The sequence below is a fragment of the Syngnathus scovelli genome, chromosome 13 (assembly GCF_024217435.2).
Source record: "Syngnathus scovelli strain Florida chromosome 13, RoL_Ssco_1.2, whole genome shotgun sequence".
Classification (NCBI taxonomy): Eukaryota; Metazoa; Chordata; class Actinopteri; order Syngnathiformes; family Syngnathidae; genus Syngnathus; species Syngnathus scovelli.
In genome coordinates this window covers 6,387,826-6,407,366 of record NC_090859.1, presented here as the reverse complement: position 1 = coordinate 6,407,366, position 19,541 = coordinate 6,387,826, and the positions used below count along the sequence as shown (strand labels likewise).

At 40.7% G+C, this 19,541-nt stretch overlaps 1 protein-coding gene across 3 annotated transcripts in view; it reads right to left on the bottom strand.

Annotated features, from left to right (window-relative positions):
- Positions 1 to 18,465, bottom strand: part of ehmt1b (euchromatic histone-lysine N-methyltransferase 1b) — a 28,659-nt gene extending 10,194 nt beyond the window's left edge. The window contains exons 1-23 of one of the 3 annotated variants that reach the window (XM_049737167.1): positions 18,391 to 18,465; positions 13,918 to 14,005; positions 12,819 to 13,339; positions 11,953 to 12,181; positions 11,695 to 11,843; positions 10,719 to 10,844; positions 10,492 to 10,560; positions 10,284 to 10,383; positions 9,624 to 9,746; positions 8,130 to 8,407; positions 7,445 to 7,677; positions 6,920 to 7,126; positions 6,760 to 6,842; positions 6,550 to 6,656; positions 5,954 to 6,076; positions 5,699 to 5,800; positions 4,657 to 4,879; positions 4,479 to 4,594; positions 3,656 to 3,810; positions 3,090 to 3,260; positions 2,712 to 2,856; positions 2,535 to 2,612; positions 1,533 to 1,648 (exon numbers count right to left, since the gene is read on the bottom strand). In XM_049737167.1, coding sequence (XP_049593124.1) covers positions 1,533 to 1,648; positions 2,535 to 2,612; positions 2,712 to 2,856; positions 3,090 to 3,260; positions 3,656 to 3,810; positions 4,479 to 4,594; positions 4,657 to 4,879; positions 5,699 to 5,800; positions 5,954 to 6,076; positions 6,550 to 6,656; positions 6,760 to 6,842; positions 6,920 to 7,126; positions 7,445 to 7,677; positions 8,130 to 8,407; positions 9,624 to 9,746; positions 10,284 to 10,383; positions 10,492 to 10,560; positions 10,719 to 10,844; positions 11,695 to 11,843; positions 11,953 to 12,181; positions 12,819 to 13,339; positions 13,918 to 14,005; positions 18,391 to 18,411 — 3,563 coding nt within the window. In that variant the 5' untranslated portion in view covers positions 18,412 to 18,465. Of the gene's footprint in view, positions 1 to 1,532; positions 1,649 to 2,534; positions 2,613 to 2,711; positions 2,857 to 3,089; positions 3,261 to 3,655; positions 3,811 to 4,478; positions 4,595 to 4,656; positions 4,880 to 5,698; positions 5,801 to 5,953; positions 6,077 to 6,549; positions 6,657 to 6,759; positions 6,843 to 6,919; positions 7,127 to 7,444; positions 7,678 to 8,129; positions 8,408 to 9,623; positions 9,747 to 10,283; positions 10,384 to 10,491; positions 10,561 to 10,718; positions 10,845 to 11,694; positions 11,844 to 11,952; positions 12,182 to 12,818; positions 13,340 to 13,917; positions 14,006 to 18,170; positions 18,193 to 18,390 lie in introns of those variants that run through there. The other 2 variants (XM_049737168.1, XM_049737169.1) reach the window with 2 other exon arrangements.
- Positions 18,466 to 19,541: the final 1,076 nt, after the last annotated feature.

Genomic DNA, 19,541 nt, shown 5'->3' with positions numbered 1-19,541 from the left:
TGTGGCGATGTAAAAACACTTAGTTCTCTGTGTAAGTTATGTTAACAAGTAGAAATGATGTGACGAAAGTAGCACCAAAATGCTGCTGAAAATAAGGCGGATGTTGTCGCATCACTGCTGCCAGTTAGTTAGGTTTACAGAGGCATGCCGATTTCCGTAAGATGCTGTCGAGGCGGGCGGGCGGGCAAATGCTCGCGAGTCGCCGAGGCTTACGTTGCCCGCTTCCCTACACCACCCCCCCTATATATTAACAACATTTTCTCAACGGACTTACACAATTCACGAAAATGATACTTTTGACGGAAAAAAACATGGAAATCCGCGGAAAATCCTCATCCCTGTATATAGTTTGGCTGGTCCTGCAACTTATATTCAAATGCGACTTGTATATATTACAGCTTGGACTGTCACCTCAAAATCTCATTCACTAATCTTCAAGAAAAAGAAGAGGCATCAGTAAGCCACTTTTTAATAAGCGTGCTTGTTCATTGTAATCTTATGCAATATCATCAGCTGCGGCCCAAGTACCGTTTCAACTGAAAGTACAAATAAACCAAGAACGCACGGAGAGAAACAATAGTAGTCATGTCAACTAACGTGGCGTATCTGTAGTTTATCATGTGGCTTCCTTATTTCACAACAAGGTTTTGCAGCACTGAAAGGCACAATAACTAACTAGGATTCTACCTTGAGTCATAATGAAACAGAATTCGAGTTAAGGTAAGCCATTTTAAATTTCAAAAAAAATTTATGCAGTTTCGAATCCAACCGGAACTTGTTCTATGCTGGCGATATTGGTTGTGTTCGGAATTTCAACCTTGACACCCTAACGGAACTCTGTTGGCTGTGCCTATTTTGGGTACGAGTCCAAGACCTACTGCTCTTGGTCTTATCTTTGTGTGTGTGTGCGTGTGTGTGTGCGCGCGCGCGCGTGTGTGAGCGTGCGTGCGTGTGTGTGTGTGTATGTATATATATATATATATATATATATATATATATATATATATATATATATATATATATACATATATATATATGTCTGTTTATCTATCTATGTATACACACACACACACACACACACACACAAACACACACACATACAGTATCAAGCAGAGCAACTTTTATTTTTCTTCTATCTATTTCCTTTTGATGATGCAGTTTTCAACTGGTGTGTCTTTAATTTTGAGACATTTATAGTCCCAAAAGTACAGACATTCTAAACCAAAACAGATCACTTTTATAGTTTAGGTCAGGCGTCGGGAACCTATGGCTCGCGAGCCAGATATGGCTCTTTTGGTGACGTTATTAACAATAATACATTACTGCACTCAAAAAATCATTGGTCTTAATTAAAATACATGCATTTAATGGTATCTAGCCTATCACTTTTTTTTAAAATGGTATGGCTCTCACGGGAAATTATTTGTAAAAAATGGGCATGTATGGCTCTGTCCGCCAAAAAGGTTCCCGACCCCTGGTTTAGGTGTCTAATACTAAATACTAAATTAATACTAAAGAAAAATATTCTTTACCTAAGTCCATTTTGCACCACCCTATTCTTGCAGGTCCTCCAACAGGAACAAGCATGGTTACACTCAAAGATGAGAGGGGGCTTCTCGCGGCAGAATTCAGGTAGAAGACAACCGTCCTAAAAGTTCAACAGGAGTTGATGATAGTTGTCAATTAATCAATAAATCGTGACACCTCTAATCCCTCCTGTTATGGGCTTCATTCCCACTGCAGAGCATGATGCCCAATTCATACTTTTTTTGTGAAATCCTATCTTTGTTACATTGTGTTTCACAGAATGCATTGATCCAGTGACATACATATGTTTGCAAAATTCTACATCATGTACAGACACAAAACACAAGGTCATGTGGTGAAGTGTTTATGAAAGAAAACATGGCCCCATGTTTCGCTCTCAGTTCTGCCGCATTTGTGACATTTTCATAAATTTTGTGCTTCAACCGACTGATTTGGGGGAAAAAAATAGAGCTGTGTTGTTCAAATTGCGTGGAAAGAAAATCAGCTACGTGTTGGGCAGGTCTGAATTGACCTGCAGTGTGAACAAAGCCTTTTTCTTGCCCTTGTACTCTCTCTGTAGCATCCCACTTCTTCCTTGACAATCACATGCAGTCGTCTTTTCATGGTTGAATAAAATTGTAAAAAGAAATCTAACACTGGTGTACTGTATGTGCAGCCTATAAGACCTATTGTGAACAGCCATGCAGTTTTGAAACACATTCACACACATTGTAGTTGCGATCATGTGCATGCTGGATTTGGGTGCTGCTAATAAAAGTGCTGCAGCCGCATCTGAAATGGACTAGTTATATCAGGGAACGTGTATATTTGATTATAGATACAATGCAGTAAAATACAATACTTGTTTTTTTGCTGATATCCAATATCAGGACACCCCCGGTTGTTTTTCCATCCAAATCTAAAATTAAACCTAGCTCTGCACACAAAAATAAATTGTATGGAACGCTCCTAGACACAAAAAAAAACCTCTCTAACATCTGCCTTACCGCATCATACCAGCAGCGCAGACTGAGCTGTCCACACATACAGACGCTTGAAGAACAGTCATCCTTGCAAACGCAGTACTGTGTTGTCATAAACACACAGAACAATAACATTGGTGACTTGATTATAGGATAGGGACAGCAGCTTTTTTCTTAGGAATTTCTCAGGGATACACTTACCTGCAAGTGTGTTATGTTTCTATCAATGTTCAGCGGGGAGGTGACACAATTTTCCAGGATGTACTTATAGTCAGCTGGGTAAGATTCATTGTCAACAGTATTGACACAGGGGAGAGGAACTCTCTCCTGCCCGAGAGCAATGTCACTGTACATAAATCACACACATTCGATATTGATGAGCGTCCCTGGCAGTTTTTCCAGTTTGGTACACAAAGCAAGAACCCACTTGCCAGCTTTTTGTTTACCTCATCATAGTCAGTCACAATAACCCTGGTTTGCATTTTATCCCCTCTATGTGCCCTCCTTTAACATTACCTTTTAATATGAAACGTTGCTTAAGGCCTTCAATTAAAAGATAAAGCACATAATCCAATAAACCTGAGAAGGCTTTTATCCGCTGCTTGAATGAACGTGACGTCGAGGGTGTCCTTCTCTTTCCTGTTGGCCTGCAGTGCTGCAAACGTTTTTGAGTTGTGGCTGCAGCAGTCTGAAGGGGCTTCTCCTTCACGATTCTTTTGCAAAGCATCTGCTCCTCGAGACAGGAAAAGCCTGGAGGGCAGAGGACTGTTAACTAAATAAATTACTTTTCGCAAGTTGCATTGTACTTTTTACAAAACATTACAATTCAAAACGTAAAAGTAAAATTCAGTCAATAGGTGTGAATGCTGGGGGATTCCTGCTCCAAGTTGTGTGGTGACATGACAGAATAGCAGCAACAATGCCTTACTCCGATTGTCACCTTCTTGATTATCTTGGCCGGATTTCAGAACCTTTTGCAATCAGTTAAACACTAGTTGAGAAAAAAAACACCTCAGAGTAAGGGCAACGTATGCTGTGAAATAACAATTTAGTCAGAACGATGCAATGGGGGGATTTGCAGAAACATGAAAGTATGACACCTGACATCAGATTGTAATAGCCTTCAGACAACATCAGCGACTTACACAACACAGTCCAGACGATTCTCCCGAGCAGCTATGTGTAGAGGAGAGTCCCCATGGATATTTACAGCCTGGAGATCACAGTGTGCGTCCAGGAGCAGCGTGGCAATCTCAACGCTACCAGAGAACGCTGCCCAGTGAAGACAGATATTTTCTTCCTGAAAATTTGACCCCATCCTAGAATTAGATGCTTGACTTCTTCTCAAAACAAAAGATCCAAAGTTAAGTATGTTTTATGCCAACGTCAGACGACACAAATGTAGCCCGATAATCAGCCGACAAACGTGTCACAGACAAATGTCGTGTGCCGTGGCTGGTTTTGAGTCGTCTCGACGTATCGCAGATTCTGTTGTGTTACATAATCAACGATTGGTCGGCTGCAGTCTGAGACGGTTCACTACTACGACAACAAAAGTCTGGCATGTCAATTTTTTGGTTTGTCTTGCTGTATAGTGTGACATAACCCACATCGTCTTTCAAGTGGTTCTTTGGGCCATTGATCAATAGGGAAACTGTGCTGCCCTCCGGTGGACCACAATGTGAGGAAAGATTTGTGGAGCTGTGGCTGAAATGTCCCCAGCTAATAGCAGATTAGCAAAAGTGGTGTCAATACACAAATTTGTAACCTCAAGTTATTTCAGGAGAATAGACAGTCCATAGTGCCAGTGTAATGTTTGCATACACTCTGTTGGTGGAAGTTAGAAACTACAGTCGATTGCTATTTCTGCGTTATGTGCGTGTGGGAACAAGCTGGAAGAGATGCTATTCACGGTATCGTTGTCTGTCCAATCACTGACGTTATTGTAAGCAGGAAACATCACACTGCCCTCTCTCCACAATCCAGGAACAGGTCCATCGTCTCACACCCTCTCTTTTTTTCCGGCCTTTTCTGCATATGCACGTAACGCCGCATGACAGCTGCTTCCCGCCTCCCCGAGAGACCTGCGCCGATTGACTGACTTAGAAGCAGGCGACTGTTGGGCAAGGTCTGGTCAGTGACTGACTTGTAATGTGACAGGATGCCGCTCCAAGACACAGAACGATATTTATCTTGTAGTCTGACAGCATGGCCGTCACGAATGGCAAAAAAATTGTGTAATCTGAGTAGACCATTAGGGCAACCTTGTCTCTGATGCTGATGTCAGCTCCTTTGGACAGAAGCAACTTGACCTGGTTCACATGCTTGTACTCTGTGGCCCAAATCATAGCTGTCCAACCGCCATCATCCTGTAGGAAAAAAATAAAACATGCTGATTACTCATAGTTAAGCTTAAAATAACACTGTGCTTGTCACATGATTGTCCACCTACAAAACATAATCATGTAAAATTCATTTTCCTCTTAACCTTTTGGTACATACATGAACGAAGAGCCACTTTCACAAATTCAAAGACAACCTTTTACAGTCTCTTTTGTGTGTTAAAGGCACTAACACAAAATTGGGGCCTGAAGTAGACTCAACTTTTTTTCAGCTTCCAAGGTGTATAGGGAGTGGAGCAGTGAAAAGCTATCCAAAGTGGGCTGGAATGAAAAGTCTAACACCAAAGACTCACTTCTTATTTTTATACATCACACGAGGCAGCTTTTAGCATGCATCATTATTCGGTTTTGGGAAGCTACCATGCAAATGCACAAGTTTTCAAATGCTCATATGCCAATTTGGTGTGAGAGAGGATAGTTTTACAACATATACTTTTTTGAACGGGATTGCCTATCACTTGCAGCAAGTCAGACATTCTGAATATTGAATGAGCCAATTTAGCCTTGAGACAGCCATTTATGAAATTTGCTTCTAAAGAAATAAAAAGCAGAATTACAAACGTTCCTCATCAAAATTACCCAAAAAAAATACATGTTAAGGTTGGACAGAATTTTCTTATATGTTGGCACAAAAGCATTGGTACGTGTTTGTTTTACTATTATTTGATAAAAGTCACTAAACTCAGTAGAATCATAGTCAAGTAAATTCTGTGTCATATCTCCTCAGGAAATATTGCCGGGGTAAGTCACAAAGAACCTTATAATTACATACAAAGTATTACTAACCTGGCAGTTTATGTTAACGTATCCAGTACACAGAAGGTACTCAACAATGTTGTAATGTCCAGATTTGGCCGCTAGGTGGAGACACGTGAAGCCTTCAACATCCTGAGTAGATTAGATAATTTAGTAGTGACCAGTTAGGTATACATTTCTCAAAACAACAAATATGAATGTGACAGGCTGATCAGAAAGGCTTGTGTAATCTTTTTTTTTTTCTTTTGCTGTGTGCCAGCCGACAAGTGATAGTGACAGACAGACCTTGTGCATAGGACTGGCTCCAGCTCGCAGCAGGTACATAACTGTCTCTATATGGTTGTTTTCGCAAGCATCCATCAGTGGTGTTCGATGATCTTCGTCGCAAGTTTCCAAGTTTGCACCGGCCTTTAAGCAAAGAAACATTGATTACTTTTTTTAATTCCTATGATTGTTGTGTTAACAAACTGGAAAACGGCATGACATCAACAACCCGTCTTGTGAACTTTACCAGCATCCAGACTGACTAAGGGGGATTACTTGTTACAGAAATAAGAAATGAAAGCAACTCTGTGAGACATGAGTCATCTGACCTTGCATACACAAATCCATTGAGTCGACAAACAAGTTATTATTAATTTGGGCTGATGATTGGGATTTGAAAAGCTTCTGAATTGAATTAGATGTAATCCCAATAGTTTAGGTTGATACTTAAAAAAGTGCAGATATGATTTCCAAAAAGAAATAGAAAAGCTCAAACGGATGGAAACATAACCTTATTTAATCTGGATGTAATAACGGTGAGTTAGTGAAGTCTGTAGGGTACAAGCTGTATAAATTAACCACGTCACCATGAGAAGACTAAGAAGATAAGTTCTCACTTGCACAAGCATGTGGCAGATTTCCTTCTGTCCTGCCTCAGCTGCAGCATGGAGAGGGGTGCGTTTGTTCTGCGACTCCATCTTAAAGTTGGGGTCAATACCGTCTACTGCATATTCCGTGAAGATGGAAATCATGTTTAAATTTTTCAATGAATATAGAAGAAAGCCGCCCGCAGATGATAGAACGACAAGAGAAACATTTTAACTTACCAAGCATAAGCACAACCTTCTTAAGCTCTCCCTGTTTGGCTGAGAGATAAAGTTGCTTCGGGTGAAAACGCAGCTTCTTTGGTCTGATTAAAACAAATAAATATAAATATGAAAAATGGCAGAAGTCACATTTAATGTCAAATAAGTTCATACTACATACTTTTCTGTGTCTAGAGCAAGCAGGATGCTTTCAAGAGTTTCTCGAGGAAGAATTGGAGATGGGGCTCTTGCGTCCATATCGCCCTGAAGTTCTGCGCTCCTGAAGGATCCCGGAACAGCAAGGGAGTCTAGCCCGGGTACCAAATCAGCGCAAAGCGAGCTGTCTGCTCTTCCATTTCCTTCACCCGCCACGGCAGGACATAAAGAACTGAAGATAAAAAAAAAAAACGGTGTCTTAATTTCACACCATAATCCATCTACGCATGCATTCTTGGTGCTGATCATCTTCACAGACCAAAGACGAACAACAGTGAATGACTTTAGATTTGTGAGTTTGACTATTTGTTTTCCAGTTCACTTGAGCAGTGGTGTGATTGTTTTTTCAAGTTTGGCTCTTAAAAAAATAAATAAAATAAAATTTAATAAAAAGGAGCAAATGACAGCCCGTAATAAAAAAAAAAAGCACTTTTAGTACACTTTGCCTAAGTCACTGCATAGGTCAGTTAAAAGGTATCAAGGAATTTACCTGCCAGTGGTTGTGTCCGCTCGGCCCTCGTGGGCTCCCAACGGAGCTGGTCCATGAGCAGACGTGGCGGGTACAGTGGAGGTTGTGTCAGCCTTGGCGATGGTAACCTCCTTGGCCTTACTTGCCTCCTCGCCACAGTGAGGACAGAAACTTTGACCTTTCAGCACCGAGGCACAGGCACGGTGGAAGCGATGTGAGATGTTCATGTCTGGTTGGCATTCCATGAAGGTCCCCTGCACAGGCCAAGATAAAAAGGCTCAAGCAAATTAATTTTTAAATACTAATTGCATTATTTCAAAAGAATTTTTATTAATCTGTATTAAAAATCTTTATAGTTGACAAATATTCTTGACATCCGCTGACCATAACCCCCAGGAGGTTATGATATCAAAGCATCAATAAAATAAGTCAGTTCATGAGGACTGTTACCATATATGGAAGATAATATTTATTTGACAACATTTTTGCTGGGTAAGATGTTCACCTGTAACGGTCTAATTTTATGGCCTTTTTGTTATTTTTCCATTGTGTCACTGAAATAATGTGATGATAACACAATACGTATTTTCCTAAATTTGGATTGTTATGAAGGCCCACATTTTTTACTTCGGCCTTGAGCTGAGGAACCAACTGCAGACGTTCTTGACAGTATGTCCCAGTTGATACTGTAATGGCATATACTTACAGCCCTGCAGAAGAAGCCACAGCCAGGGCAGCACTGATGCTTGACCATGCCGTTGCGATGGTCCTCACATAGAACTTGCAGCTGAACAGAGTTGGAGGGACGCATCATTTCTTGTTTCAATACAGCCCCCTGGCAGCGGCTCAATTGTGCATCAACACTCTCCGTAGCCATGCACTTTCCATCTGCCAGGATGAGAATCTCTCGACTCTTGGGTGTCTCCATGCGGCAGCTGCACAGTGGTAGCTCCTGGGCCTCTTCCATTGTTGAACTTGATGTCTCTGCAAAGTGCAAAAGTAATTTCCAAAACAGCACTTGGCGGTTCTTTGCTGCACAAACTCAACAGCAGTTTTCCTTCACTCTCAAAACTTACCAGATAGAGAGCTTCTAAAAGAAAAAAAAAAGTTTTGTACAGCTCTGTCATTGTATTGAACAAATACTGACAATAACCATAGTATGTACATCTCTTAGTGTTTTTTTTAATATTATTATTTTAGTAAATACATTTGACAAAATGCTGTCATGATGGTGTGTCCTGTGTAGTACCTTGGAGGAAAATACAGTATTCCATTTTGAAATAAGAATATGATAAAATGTAGGAAAAATTAAGTGCTATGAATATTTTCGGAACGTGCTGTACAAAACAACATAAGATATACAGTGCATATAGACGGTTTAAGGGGAAATCACTCAAAAGAATCACAGAGATAAAAGCCCAGTAAATATAAACTTGATTTGAGATTGGGAAATAGAGTCAATAACTATATTTGGTAAATACAGTATCAACATCAAATTGACTTCCTAACTGCTGATAAACATGCACACATTGTATGACGATTGTGATTATACAGGGTCCGGCAAAATGATCTGTCACATTTGTAGGTTTAATAAAATGCAAATAAATTAAAGAAACAAAATAGTTTATTTTTATTTTCGAAAAATACATATAATGCCATTTTGTTTCATTTCATTTTCGTTTTGTTTAATGTTATTTTGTTTCGTTTCAGTTGCTAACATGAATTGGACCGGTGAGCATCGCGCTTTCATAGTGGAAACGTTTATCAAGAACGAATCTGTAACTGCAACACAACGAGCATTCCATTTGCGCTTCAGACTTGATAGACATGATCTGCTCGAAACACGATCTTGTTATAGGTAACTAACTTCAGAGCCGGTGGATCAGCACTGAAACGAAAATCAACCAGCCGACCTTGCACCGCCAGAACTCCAGAAAATGTGGGAACGGTATGACCAAAATAACATAATTCAAAAAGGAAACGAAAATGAAATTAAACGAAACAAAACAAAACTGCATTATATATATTTTTGAGAAAAAAAACCAACCTTTTTTGTTTCTTTAATTTATCCACATTTTATTAAACCTAAAAATGCATCAGATCATTTTGCCGGACCCTGTATATGAAATAAAATATTGCATATGATACAAAAATAGAAAATATACAGGTTTTATTGGCTCCATCTGTCTTCCGAGCTCACCTTTGTCATCAGAAGGAGCCTCCAGCTCATGGAGTGAAATTTTGTCTTGTCGTGTTGTCTGGGAGTCTTTGTTTGTGTCTTCAGTATGCATCATAACTACAGCTGGAGAGTCAGCAAAGGACTCTGCATTTGGGTAGAGCAATAAAATTTGGTTGAAGAGCACGACTCAGTATTACTCGGGTATTAATAATAATTAGAGCTCGAAGGTGGTGAAAACTGGTGTCTAAATTGTGAAGGCAAAATTATGAGGACTTCATCATTTATTTGAGTCCTTGGCCAAAAATGTGTGCATAGTACACATGTTTATTAGAGTCTATTTAGGGTTTATCTTCATGTTATATTTCAGGGGTCACAGGCTGAAATCCGGGCACCAGCATTCCATGTGTGAGTTAGCAGGTTCTCTCCATGACCCCACTATTTTGTAATTTCAAAAGTTAAAAATACCTAATGAATTAGTCATCGTCATAAACTATTACCGTTATTTGTAAAATTGTGGAACATTAAAAGATTCTGTACATCTGATTTTTTCCCGTCTATTTTGCCCTTTACCTTATCATCGTTGATAATTGTGCAAGAAAGTAACCACACGCACACGTACACACACGGGCACATGCGCACACGGCTGACAAAGTACAGGTGCGGTTTCCTGGGAGTTCTTACCTTTGACTTTGACCATCCTCATGTACTTCCTAGATGGCCTGAGACAGGCATGGTCTCCTTTTGTTTTTCTCTTTAACTTTTTTAGATTAGACTCTGTGCTCTGAGGCGAATGAAAGTATAGAGAGATGATTTTGGTGTCAGAGAAAGAGAAAATTGTTTGAAACCAGAATCATTTTGAATCATTTTGTTGCCTTCCAATTAGTCTTACCAAATCTGACTCCATGCCTTCCTCCTCTTCATCTTCTCCAGATTCTTCAGAATCTTGCTCACACTCAACCTAATGAACGACAAGTTTAACCACAAACATTTACACACTACCGCTACGTTGATTACTATACGCCAAATTAATTGCAGCTCTTTTGCAAGTTTGTAAGATTTAGTATTTCCTCAGCAAGCAAGGCAAACCTCAGCGATAGACTCAAATGTTGAACTTACTTGTAAGACATCAATGCCCAGTTCCTCTCCTTTCGGCTGCTGTTCTTCCTCTGAATCCACCAGATCTGACTCCTCATCTTCCTCAGATGCATGATCCATCTTCTCTCCATTTACGTTGATATTTGTCTAGGAGTTAAGACAGAACAAAATGTGGAAAATATAAAATATAACCTGAAATTAGGGATCAGGGGTGACTATAACTACTTGTAACACTAACAAAACCATAGTCAAAATACTTTTATAAATGTACAATGTTGCCAAAGGTGGTACCGCACTGTTAATTGAAATGTATTTACTGTATGTGTAAAAGGAAACATATGAAGTGGAATGTTGTTTATTTTCCATATTTAGGCCCGTTGTACACCAAGAAATGCGGCTAGACACGCCTGAACAGGATAAACACAAATATAATGATCTGAAACTCATACGCACAGACCAGGCAATCAAAGTCTGCCCGTGGAGGTCCCACATTGAGGTCTTGCTGGGCAGAGGGAGTAATCGTATATATTTTGGTCAATATCTGGTGCCCTATGTATGTGTCTAGTCTTGTATTTGCCAAAATAATTCCCCTCTCTACCGTTTGATGCACCTGTTGGTCTGACACAGAGTGTCATTGGTGACAGATTGACAGACCTTTTCTCAATATTACATCCATTCATCCAGGCAGTGGGATGCTGGGATAAGATCCAGCACGCCCGCAACCCGCGTTGGGACGAGCGATATAGAAAATGGATTGATGGATGGATAGTTAAGTATTAGGGGTGCACAGCTTTCCAATAAAAGACAATTCAATACCTAAACTCAATAAATGGGATAGTTTAAGATTCAAGAACGGTACATTTTCAAGTGGAAAATTTGACTCAATTTAGTGAAATTATTTGACATGGTACAGCTGTTGATTAAATTCAAAGAAACAACAGATCATAAGCGACCACAAACTCATTTACTATATCTGATCCGTGTAATGAGCACATACCTCAGGCATCTTGGCATTGGGGTGTACTATCTTAAACATTTCCAACATTGTTGTCTGGCGAAGAATTTTAGGTTTCTTCCTGGGAATCAGGCTGTAAGTTCCCATCCTTCTTTTTTTCTTACGGGAAGACAGGCCTCCTGTGAAGACGCCTACATCGCAAGACAAATACACCCAAAGAGGACTGATTATTTTAAAATCCAAGAGGCCCCCCACAAAAAGTATTTGGTGGTGTAACAGTGGGTTATTCGCATCTGGAACCTGTGTGACCATGTTGAAGCTTGGATGGTATTGACGTGTGCGGAGGGTAAGAAAATAAAGCAGTTGCTGGTGATGTCGATGAAGGGGTTTGTGCTGAAGCTGGCAGATCCGAAGGAATCTGAGGTAGATGGTTCTCTGTTGAGCACTCCTGTGAAGGTTTCAGTGTGTCGGATGAAACCAAGGTCTCCATTTTGGCATTGTTTGCTTCTCTTAATTCCTTTTTTAGAAGCTGCCAGTCACACAAAAGAAAAACACTGTGAGTCTCCTGAATAGTGGTGGGAAGGTGTGATTCAAACTTTGGAAGCTGTTCCAACAACATTGTCTGAGCTTTGGCGTGAATGCATCCCATGAATGTTTTCTAGCACCAGCAGCAGGAGCGTACTGTATAGTATATAAAACAAGATTTCAAAAAAAATGTTTTAAGATGAGAACGTAATGGCAAATCACTCATGGAGAGGGGAGGGGAGGGGAGGGGAGGGGAGGGGAGGGGAGGGGAGGGGAGGGGAGGGGAGGGGAGGGGAGGGGAGGGGAGGAGAGGGGAGGAGAGGAGAGGAGAGGAGAGGAGAGGAGAGGAGAGGAGAGGAGAGGAGAGGAGAGGAGAGGAGAGGAGAGGAGAGGAGAGGAGAGGAGAGGAGAGGAGAGGAGAGGAGAGGAGAGGAGAGGAGAGGAGAGGAGAGGAGAGGAGAGGAGAGGAGAGGAGAGGAATTAAGTTTCCTGAAAAAATACGTTTTGGCGATGCAAAGATTCTGCTCAATGTCAGCATCATGTAAAATTGCTAGTTAGCATTCACTAGGTTCGCATCTAACTGAAAATTCTAACGAGAAAAACATTAATTGTAAAAAAACAAAAACATTGGAATCATTTACCTTTTGTTCAAGGGTGACAGCAGGCCTGGACATGGTTTTGCGAGCTCTGTGTATCATGATGGTGTTTGAGGCTGTAGTAGTTGGGGCTATGCCATTTTTAGAGTCTATTGTCTCCTGCATTGATGCAGTTCCTGTAATAGGGTCAGTCCTTAGTGCACCTAAAGTCTGAGGAGACCCAAAGGCTGGCAAAGAGGGGGGTTTGGTCAAGTGTACCACTGTGGGGGGACTTGTATGTGGTCGGATAGTCCTGTTGGGGGATCCCGCTAAACCAGACATGGCTTCAAAGCTGTCCTCATGTTGCGGTTTAACGAGAATAAATCCATTGCTCCCAGTAACAGAACCATGTGGTGCCTCCATGTCCGAAATACCATTTTCATTTACTAATGGTAACCCCTTGTTGTGTTCCGTTGTAGAACTGTTTGCCGGGCTGCTGTGCCTTGCGTTGTCACATTCAGTGCCAATAAGCATTGGTTCTGCACCAGGTAAAGAGGCCAGCCTGTCTGTTTCCCCTTTGTGTTCATCTATGGGTGACAACCAAACGTGTACATTAGACTGGCAAAAAGAAACAGTATAGTTTTACCATAGTTCATCCATCGATAGCTTGAGATATTGAGAGAGCGAGAGACAGACAGACAGACAGACTGACTGACTGACTGACTGACTGACAGACTGACAAACTGACTGACAGTGACAAACTGACAGATACTCTTACAACTGTAAAATTTTCCTCCATCTTTTATGCCATTATGCAAAAATACTTAATGACATTCTAAGTTGGCAGTTAATGTTTGAGTTGTCTGAGTATTTGCCTTAAATGCCTTGAAAGAGAAAAAAGGACTGTTGAACTAAATTCTAAACTAAATTAAATTTGCTGGTTTTAACTTTTTTCTTTGTTTTAACAAGTAATTCATATTCCCAATTTCCAGAACAAACACCAAACACCACTAAAAAAAAAAAAAAAGAGGAGGGGCAGATCAACAGTTTAATTTCTTTCTGGGTGATTCATTTGGTGGACAGGTAAGTATCACAGAAGATAGGGTGTAGTGTGTTAGTCTTTTTACTGAACTGCTCTCCTGCATCACATATGTAAAAATGATACCTGTCCCTCCATTGTTTGCCAGGTCCAGTCCCTCCTTATTTGATGGTTCTTCACTTTTGTAATTGCTTCCTTTGGCAAGACCAGTAGGCTAATGGAAGAAGAACAGATTCATTAGAATAACCTAACGTTAGACAGACCTTGAAAATAATATAGCTCACACATGGATTTGCATTTGTGGAAAAGACAGGAGTGTATTTGAGGTCTATTAATGTCATATAGTTAAGTACAACAGGAGGCTTCGTCTTCATTTTGATGAATACAAGGCTGGTGAAGAACATCACGTCAAGCATCCGAAACGTTTCTCGTCACAACAGAGGGCTTCAGAGCAAACCGACGGAAAACTGGTGATACTTTACTACTACTTTATAATTATTTTATCACTGCAGCATTAAATATGGTAGAAGAGATTACCAAACATAGGCTGAAAAAGCACCAAAGGGAAAAAAAAAAAAAAAAAAAGGTCATGGAGTCCACAGTGTTATCAAATTTAACATTATTTTCCTTTCCACTTCATGACAAGCCCTTCTCAAATGGAATGTATTAGTAAAATGAATATTTCACCGGGAATGTAATAGTAAAATTAATACTTCACCGGGAAAACAGACTTGCCCTTGCGGGGATGTTTGTACACAAAATCAGCAGATAACTAAACATTGTGCCGACCGTGGCAGAAAAAAAAACAATATTGCTGTTAAATGTTTTCTTTCTGTTTTTAACCTACTGAAGCCCAAATGATCTGTAGCAGATAAACCTGCATTTCATGGCTTATCCAGAAGATACATGTGAACGAAGGGCTCAGATAGGACAATCAATCTAAAAACTAAATGGGGCTTTTGCATACATTTACAGAACTGAACACAATTGGTTCTCTGAGCCAGGGTGAACAAGCGCCATGTCAGGCAGGCCTGAGAGCCACCCACACCAAACATGTCTCCCTAAGCACATCTCGTCTGACCAAGGTTCTTCTCACAGATCAATGGTCTGAAAGAACTTTCTCTAAATTTGTGTGTAAAGGGAAATAATCCTTAAATTCAATATTTTCATGGACTGGTTTATGAATGGCTTTGTGCTCTTTTCGTCCCCTAGTGGTGGCCAGTTAAACAACTGCTATACCAGGAGGGAGGGGGAAGGGAGGCAGAGAAGCCTGTCTGAAGATCTCCGCCATTTTGCAACTGAATTGTTTACTGCCACAATGCAGCCATCGCCGCAGTTTTACACTAGATGGGAAAACATAGGGTTCTGGAACCCAATGGACGTCAATAGGAGGCTATCAAATGTGGTTGCAGGTGGCAGTCAAAGACCTCAAATAATTTTGGGCAATGACATGAAAATGGAAAAGCGGAATACCTTGGAGTTTTTGAAACACTGAGGTGGACCTATTGGCCACAAAACAGCAACATAAAACCTCTTCATTAGATGGCTAGTTATCTGTTCTTAGGTTTACTCACTTGCTCAGACAATTCAGACTCCCTACTAAAAACACGAGGTCAAAACTACCAAAAGAGCTTGACAGCCAGTGACAACAAGCAGTAACGTGTCACTGTCACATGTGAGATGAAACGATGAGAAATTAATTGTGTTCACCTAAAGAAAACAAAACCTGCATTCCTGCCCATCCACTGCTGTTTTAATACAATGATTGCTTTAAGGGCCCGATGAGATAGATAAACTCTTCAACAGAACAACACAGCAAAATAGTACAAATTTAACCATCTTACTAGTATGTTACTTTTCTCAGGAACTAATATTTGCTTTAAAATTTGATTGAATGTGTTTTTGTATCATCGTGAATTTCAGGTTCCTAATTTATCACTAATCGCTGAACAGATTGGGCTCTTTTCGTAGAGATGAAAATTATCTTCAGGATTTATTTGGGGACAAAGGAAAAAAACGGTTGAAAATGAAAGATCCCATCAAATGTTGACAAATTGACAAAGAATCTCTGCTTCGGAATGTTCAATTAGATTACTTTATGTAAGATACCTAGCAATCCTTGAGACACAGGAAAACAAAACTAAAAAACAGGGTACTGAAATGGCCGACACATTGTCACGAGTGCAGACCTCTACATAGACTGAGGTCGTCTCAAATACTTTATGAAAGGAATAAAAAGCAGCTGTGAAATTCTTATAAAGAACACTTTGCAGAGACCATCTCAATACAAAGACAGCAGCAGTGAATCGAACATGGCTCGAAAGAAATCAGAAAGCAACGCATCTTATAATTCTGTAGTACAGCTACTTTACCTCATAAAATGATATGCATTCAATGTAACTGCCTGTATTATATGTACTAAGGGAAAGGTTTAATGAAGTGCAAAGGTCGCGAAAACAAATTAAATCTACACTAGAGACTTTATGGGCACCCTTGAATTCATGCTAAGCATAAAGCCTATTCCACAGAGCAGCAAAGTGCAACAAAAAAAAATAACTCACATCGTTGGCGAACATCTGGCAAACTTCTTCCGAGTGAACAATTTGCGACAGACAACTACATATCTATCGAATATGAGCGAGCGCACACAGAGTGCATACCTCTGCCAAAGATCAAACAATTGTGCATTTGCACAACGTTACAAACAATTGAATTTTTAGGTGGTGCAACTTGACTTTAAAGCCCCCTAAACAAGAAATGGGCATTCTTATCGATTCAGTCTTCAGTCAATAATGTGCTATTGATTGTGGATTCATTGCGTCCAATAGCAATTGAGGTCAAGGAAGTAAAGAAAGAAAATGTACAACCCAAGCGTAAACAGTCATGTATAAAATGTCTGCTGTCTTGTTCACATAAGGCTTTTTGAGACATGATGGGATCTTCTCAGCAGAGACTAACTTTATACTTACTGTTATTTCACTCCAAATACAACATACAAAAGTACATATTGTTTTTGACACACTTAACATATTTGTTCATTTGATATGATTTTGTCTTCTAAATTAGCATTTTAGGAGGACACATCTGATTTGGTTGTGTTCATATGTATGATTGATATACTGCTATTTTTTCAGACCCGTACAAGCATAGTTTTCTCTGTTTGAGCACTCACTGATACAGAGTACCGGCAATTATTGTACTTTTGATATAAAATTTCATCCATCCATCCTACTTCCATGCTGCTTTTTTGGACGGGGGTTGCGGGCGTGCTGGAACCTATTCCAGCAGTCATTGGGCAGTAGTCAGGGGACACCCTGAACCGGTTGCCAGCCAATCGCAGGACACACAGAGACAAACAACCATCCGCACTCACACTCAGACCGACGGGCAATTTGGACTGCTCAATCAGCATGTTTTTGGGAGGAAACCGGAGTACCCGGAAAAAAAACATGCAGGCACGGGGAGAACATGCAAACTCCACACAGGGAGGACCGGTAGAATCGAACCCGCAACCTCTGAACTGTGAACCTCGGAGGCCAACAATTATCATCAGTGTGGTACAGAAGACAAAGCTATGATTAATCACAGATGAAGCCTTCCTTCACCGTCCACCTTTCCAGTCAGTCGATGCCATCACAACGCAAAACGGGCGACCCCTGCCAAACACCACAGCGCCTCAAGGGAAAAACAAAAATCCACCAACGTTCAGGTGGATGAATGGTTATTATTGCGTCTTCACACGTTTCTTCAAATGTCACAGGAGAATTTCTGTATTTTGTTATTGTGGTGTTACGTTAGCCCTGAGTGCTTAGCAAACACAGAAAGCCATGACAATAACACGCCAAAGAAGGTCTGCTTTACAGAGGAGGCACATCGTACTTCGAGAATAACAAATAAAAGACATGCCTGTTTAAAACGTAGAAAACAGCAATGCTCACAAGCCAGTGCCATGTGTTTACAGTGGAAGCTGCCCAGCCTTGGGTGTTTAGGTAGCTAGCATACATTGTATCATATACGATACCGACACTAACAGAGCCAAACACAGCAGCATATTCTCCCAAATATTACAACGTAATTACACTTTAATTTTATGTGAAGATGCTGACCCCAAGTCTTTATAAACGTCGCTATGTTCGTATTTCTGTAGTCTGCTAACTAGCAAAAAGCTAAACAGCAATGGTATGCAATTGGCCACCACAGACCGGCAAAATTTAACACAGCCAAAACATGAACGGCATTGGCTAAAAGGGCGAAAATGAATCCCGTGTTGGTTTATTTGGAGGGCTTAACGTAGACAGGGGCAAGAAATTGCTTTCGACATGGAGCATGTATGGACAACACAAGGAGCGGAGCTTAGCATAAACCGCGCCTGCACACACAATTCAGGTTCCGGGGCGCAGCATCTTCCTACACGTTCAGCAGCCCTCCGGTGAGCACAAAAGCAGGAGAGCATAGGCTGGCAGCGGGAAATGGACAACAAATTGACGGCAGTTATGCCTCTTTACCACGAAGCCCCCGCGTACAACAGAGTAATGAATTCTTCTGAGAAAAAAGAGGAAAGTGATACAAGCTTGCAGTAGATAAGGTTCACTCACTCACCTCGGTCTTTACCGAAGCCATGGTGCCTGAACTAAGCTCCGCCCATGTACGGCTGCGTCACGTAGATAAATTTCCCCCGCCCACCCTCCGAGATGCGATATCACACCTGACTATTTTTATTTTCTATCTATCTATCTATCTATCTATCTATCTATCTATCTATCTATCTATCTATCTATCTATCTATCTATCTATCTATCTATCCGCCTGTCTGTCTGTCTCTCTCTCTATAATGCTAACGTTTTACAGTTACATTCAGTAAAGTACCAAAACAGCAAGAAGGTTCTTAATCGCTACCTGTAAAGCTAATTCATAAACACTAGTGGAGGCAGAAAGTGTTATTGACATGAAATGTTCACCCAATGTCAATAACAACCTAAGTAATGCCTACATTGTAAACAAAACAAAATCCTTCCATCCATTTTCTATATTGCTTGTCCCCACAGGGGCTGCAGGTGTGCTGGAGCCTATCTCAGCTATCATCGGACAGTAGGTAGGGGACACCCTGAACCGGTTGCCAGCCGATCGCAAGGCACACAGAGATCAACAATCATCCACACTCACACCTAGGGGTGACACAAGCATGTTTTTTGGGAGGTGGGAGGAAACCAGAGTGCCCGGAGAAAACCCACGTGGGTACGGGGAGAACATGCAAACTCCACACGGAAGGTCAGAGGTGGAATCGAACCGACACCCTCCTAAGTGTGAGGCGGACGTGCTAACCAGTGCGTCACCGAGTCGCCCAGCAAAACAACAATAAACAATAAATAAACAAACAATAAAACAGCAAAAACAGATCAAACAGCCCGTTTACATCTTATGAAACACCTTTAAATTTGTCACAGAAATTCATCAAATCACTCGCGCTATCGTTTACGTGCTAGTCAGTTAGCTTTGTAAGGTCCTTATATCATCCATTTAAAATACTACTTGAAAATGTATTTATGACAATAAAATTGGGGTCCATGGTCTGCGTTTAACAGAAAGTCGCATGGAATAAAATTTAAATTGAGCTTCAGGTGTAAGTTTAGAAACTAGTTGCCCGGATTGCTCAGATCTGAATTGGGCCCAATCTTTCACACAGTTTTCAAAAGTTGAAGGTTTACCAGGCCACAAACAAACGCGCACACACACACACACGCATAACATTC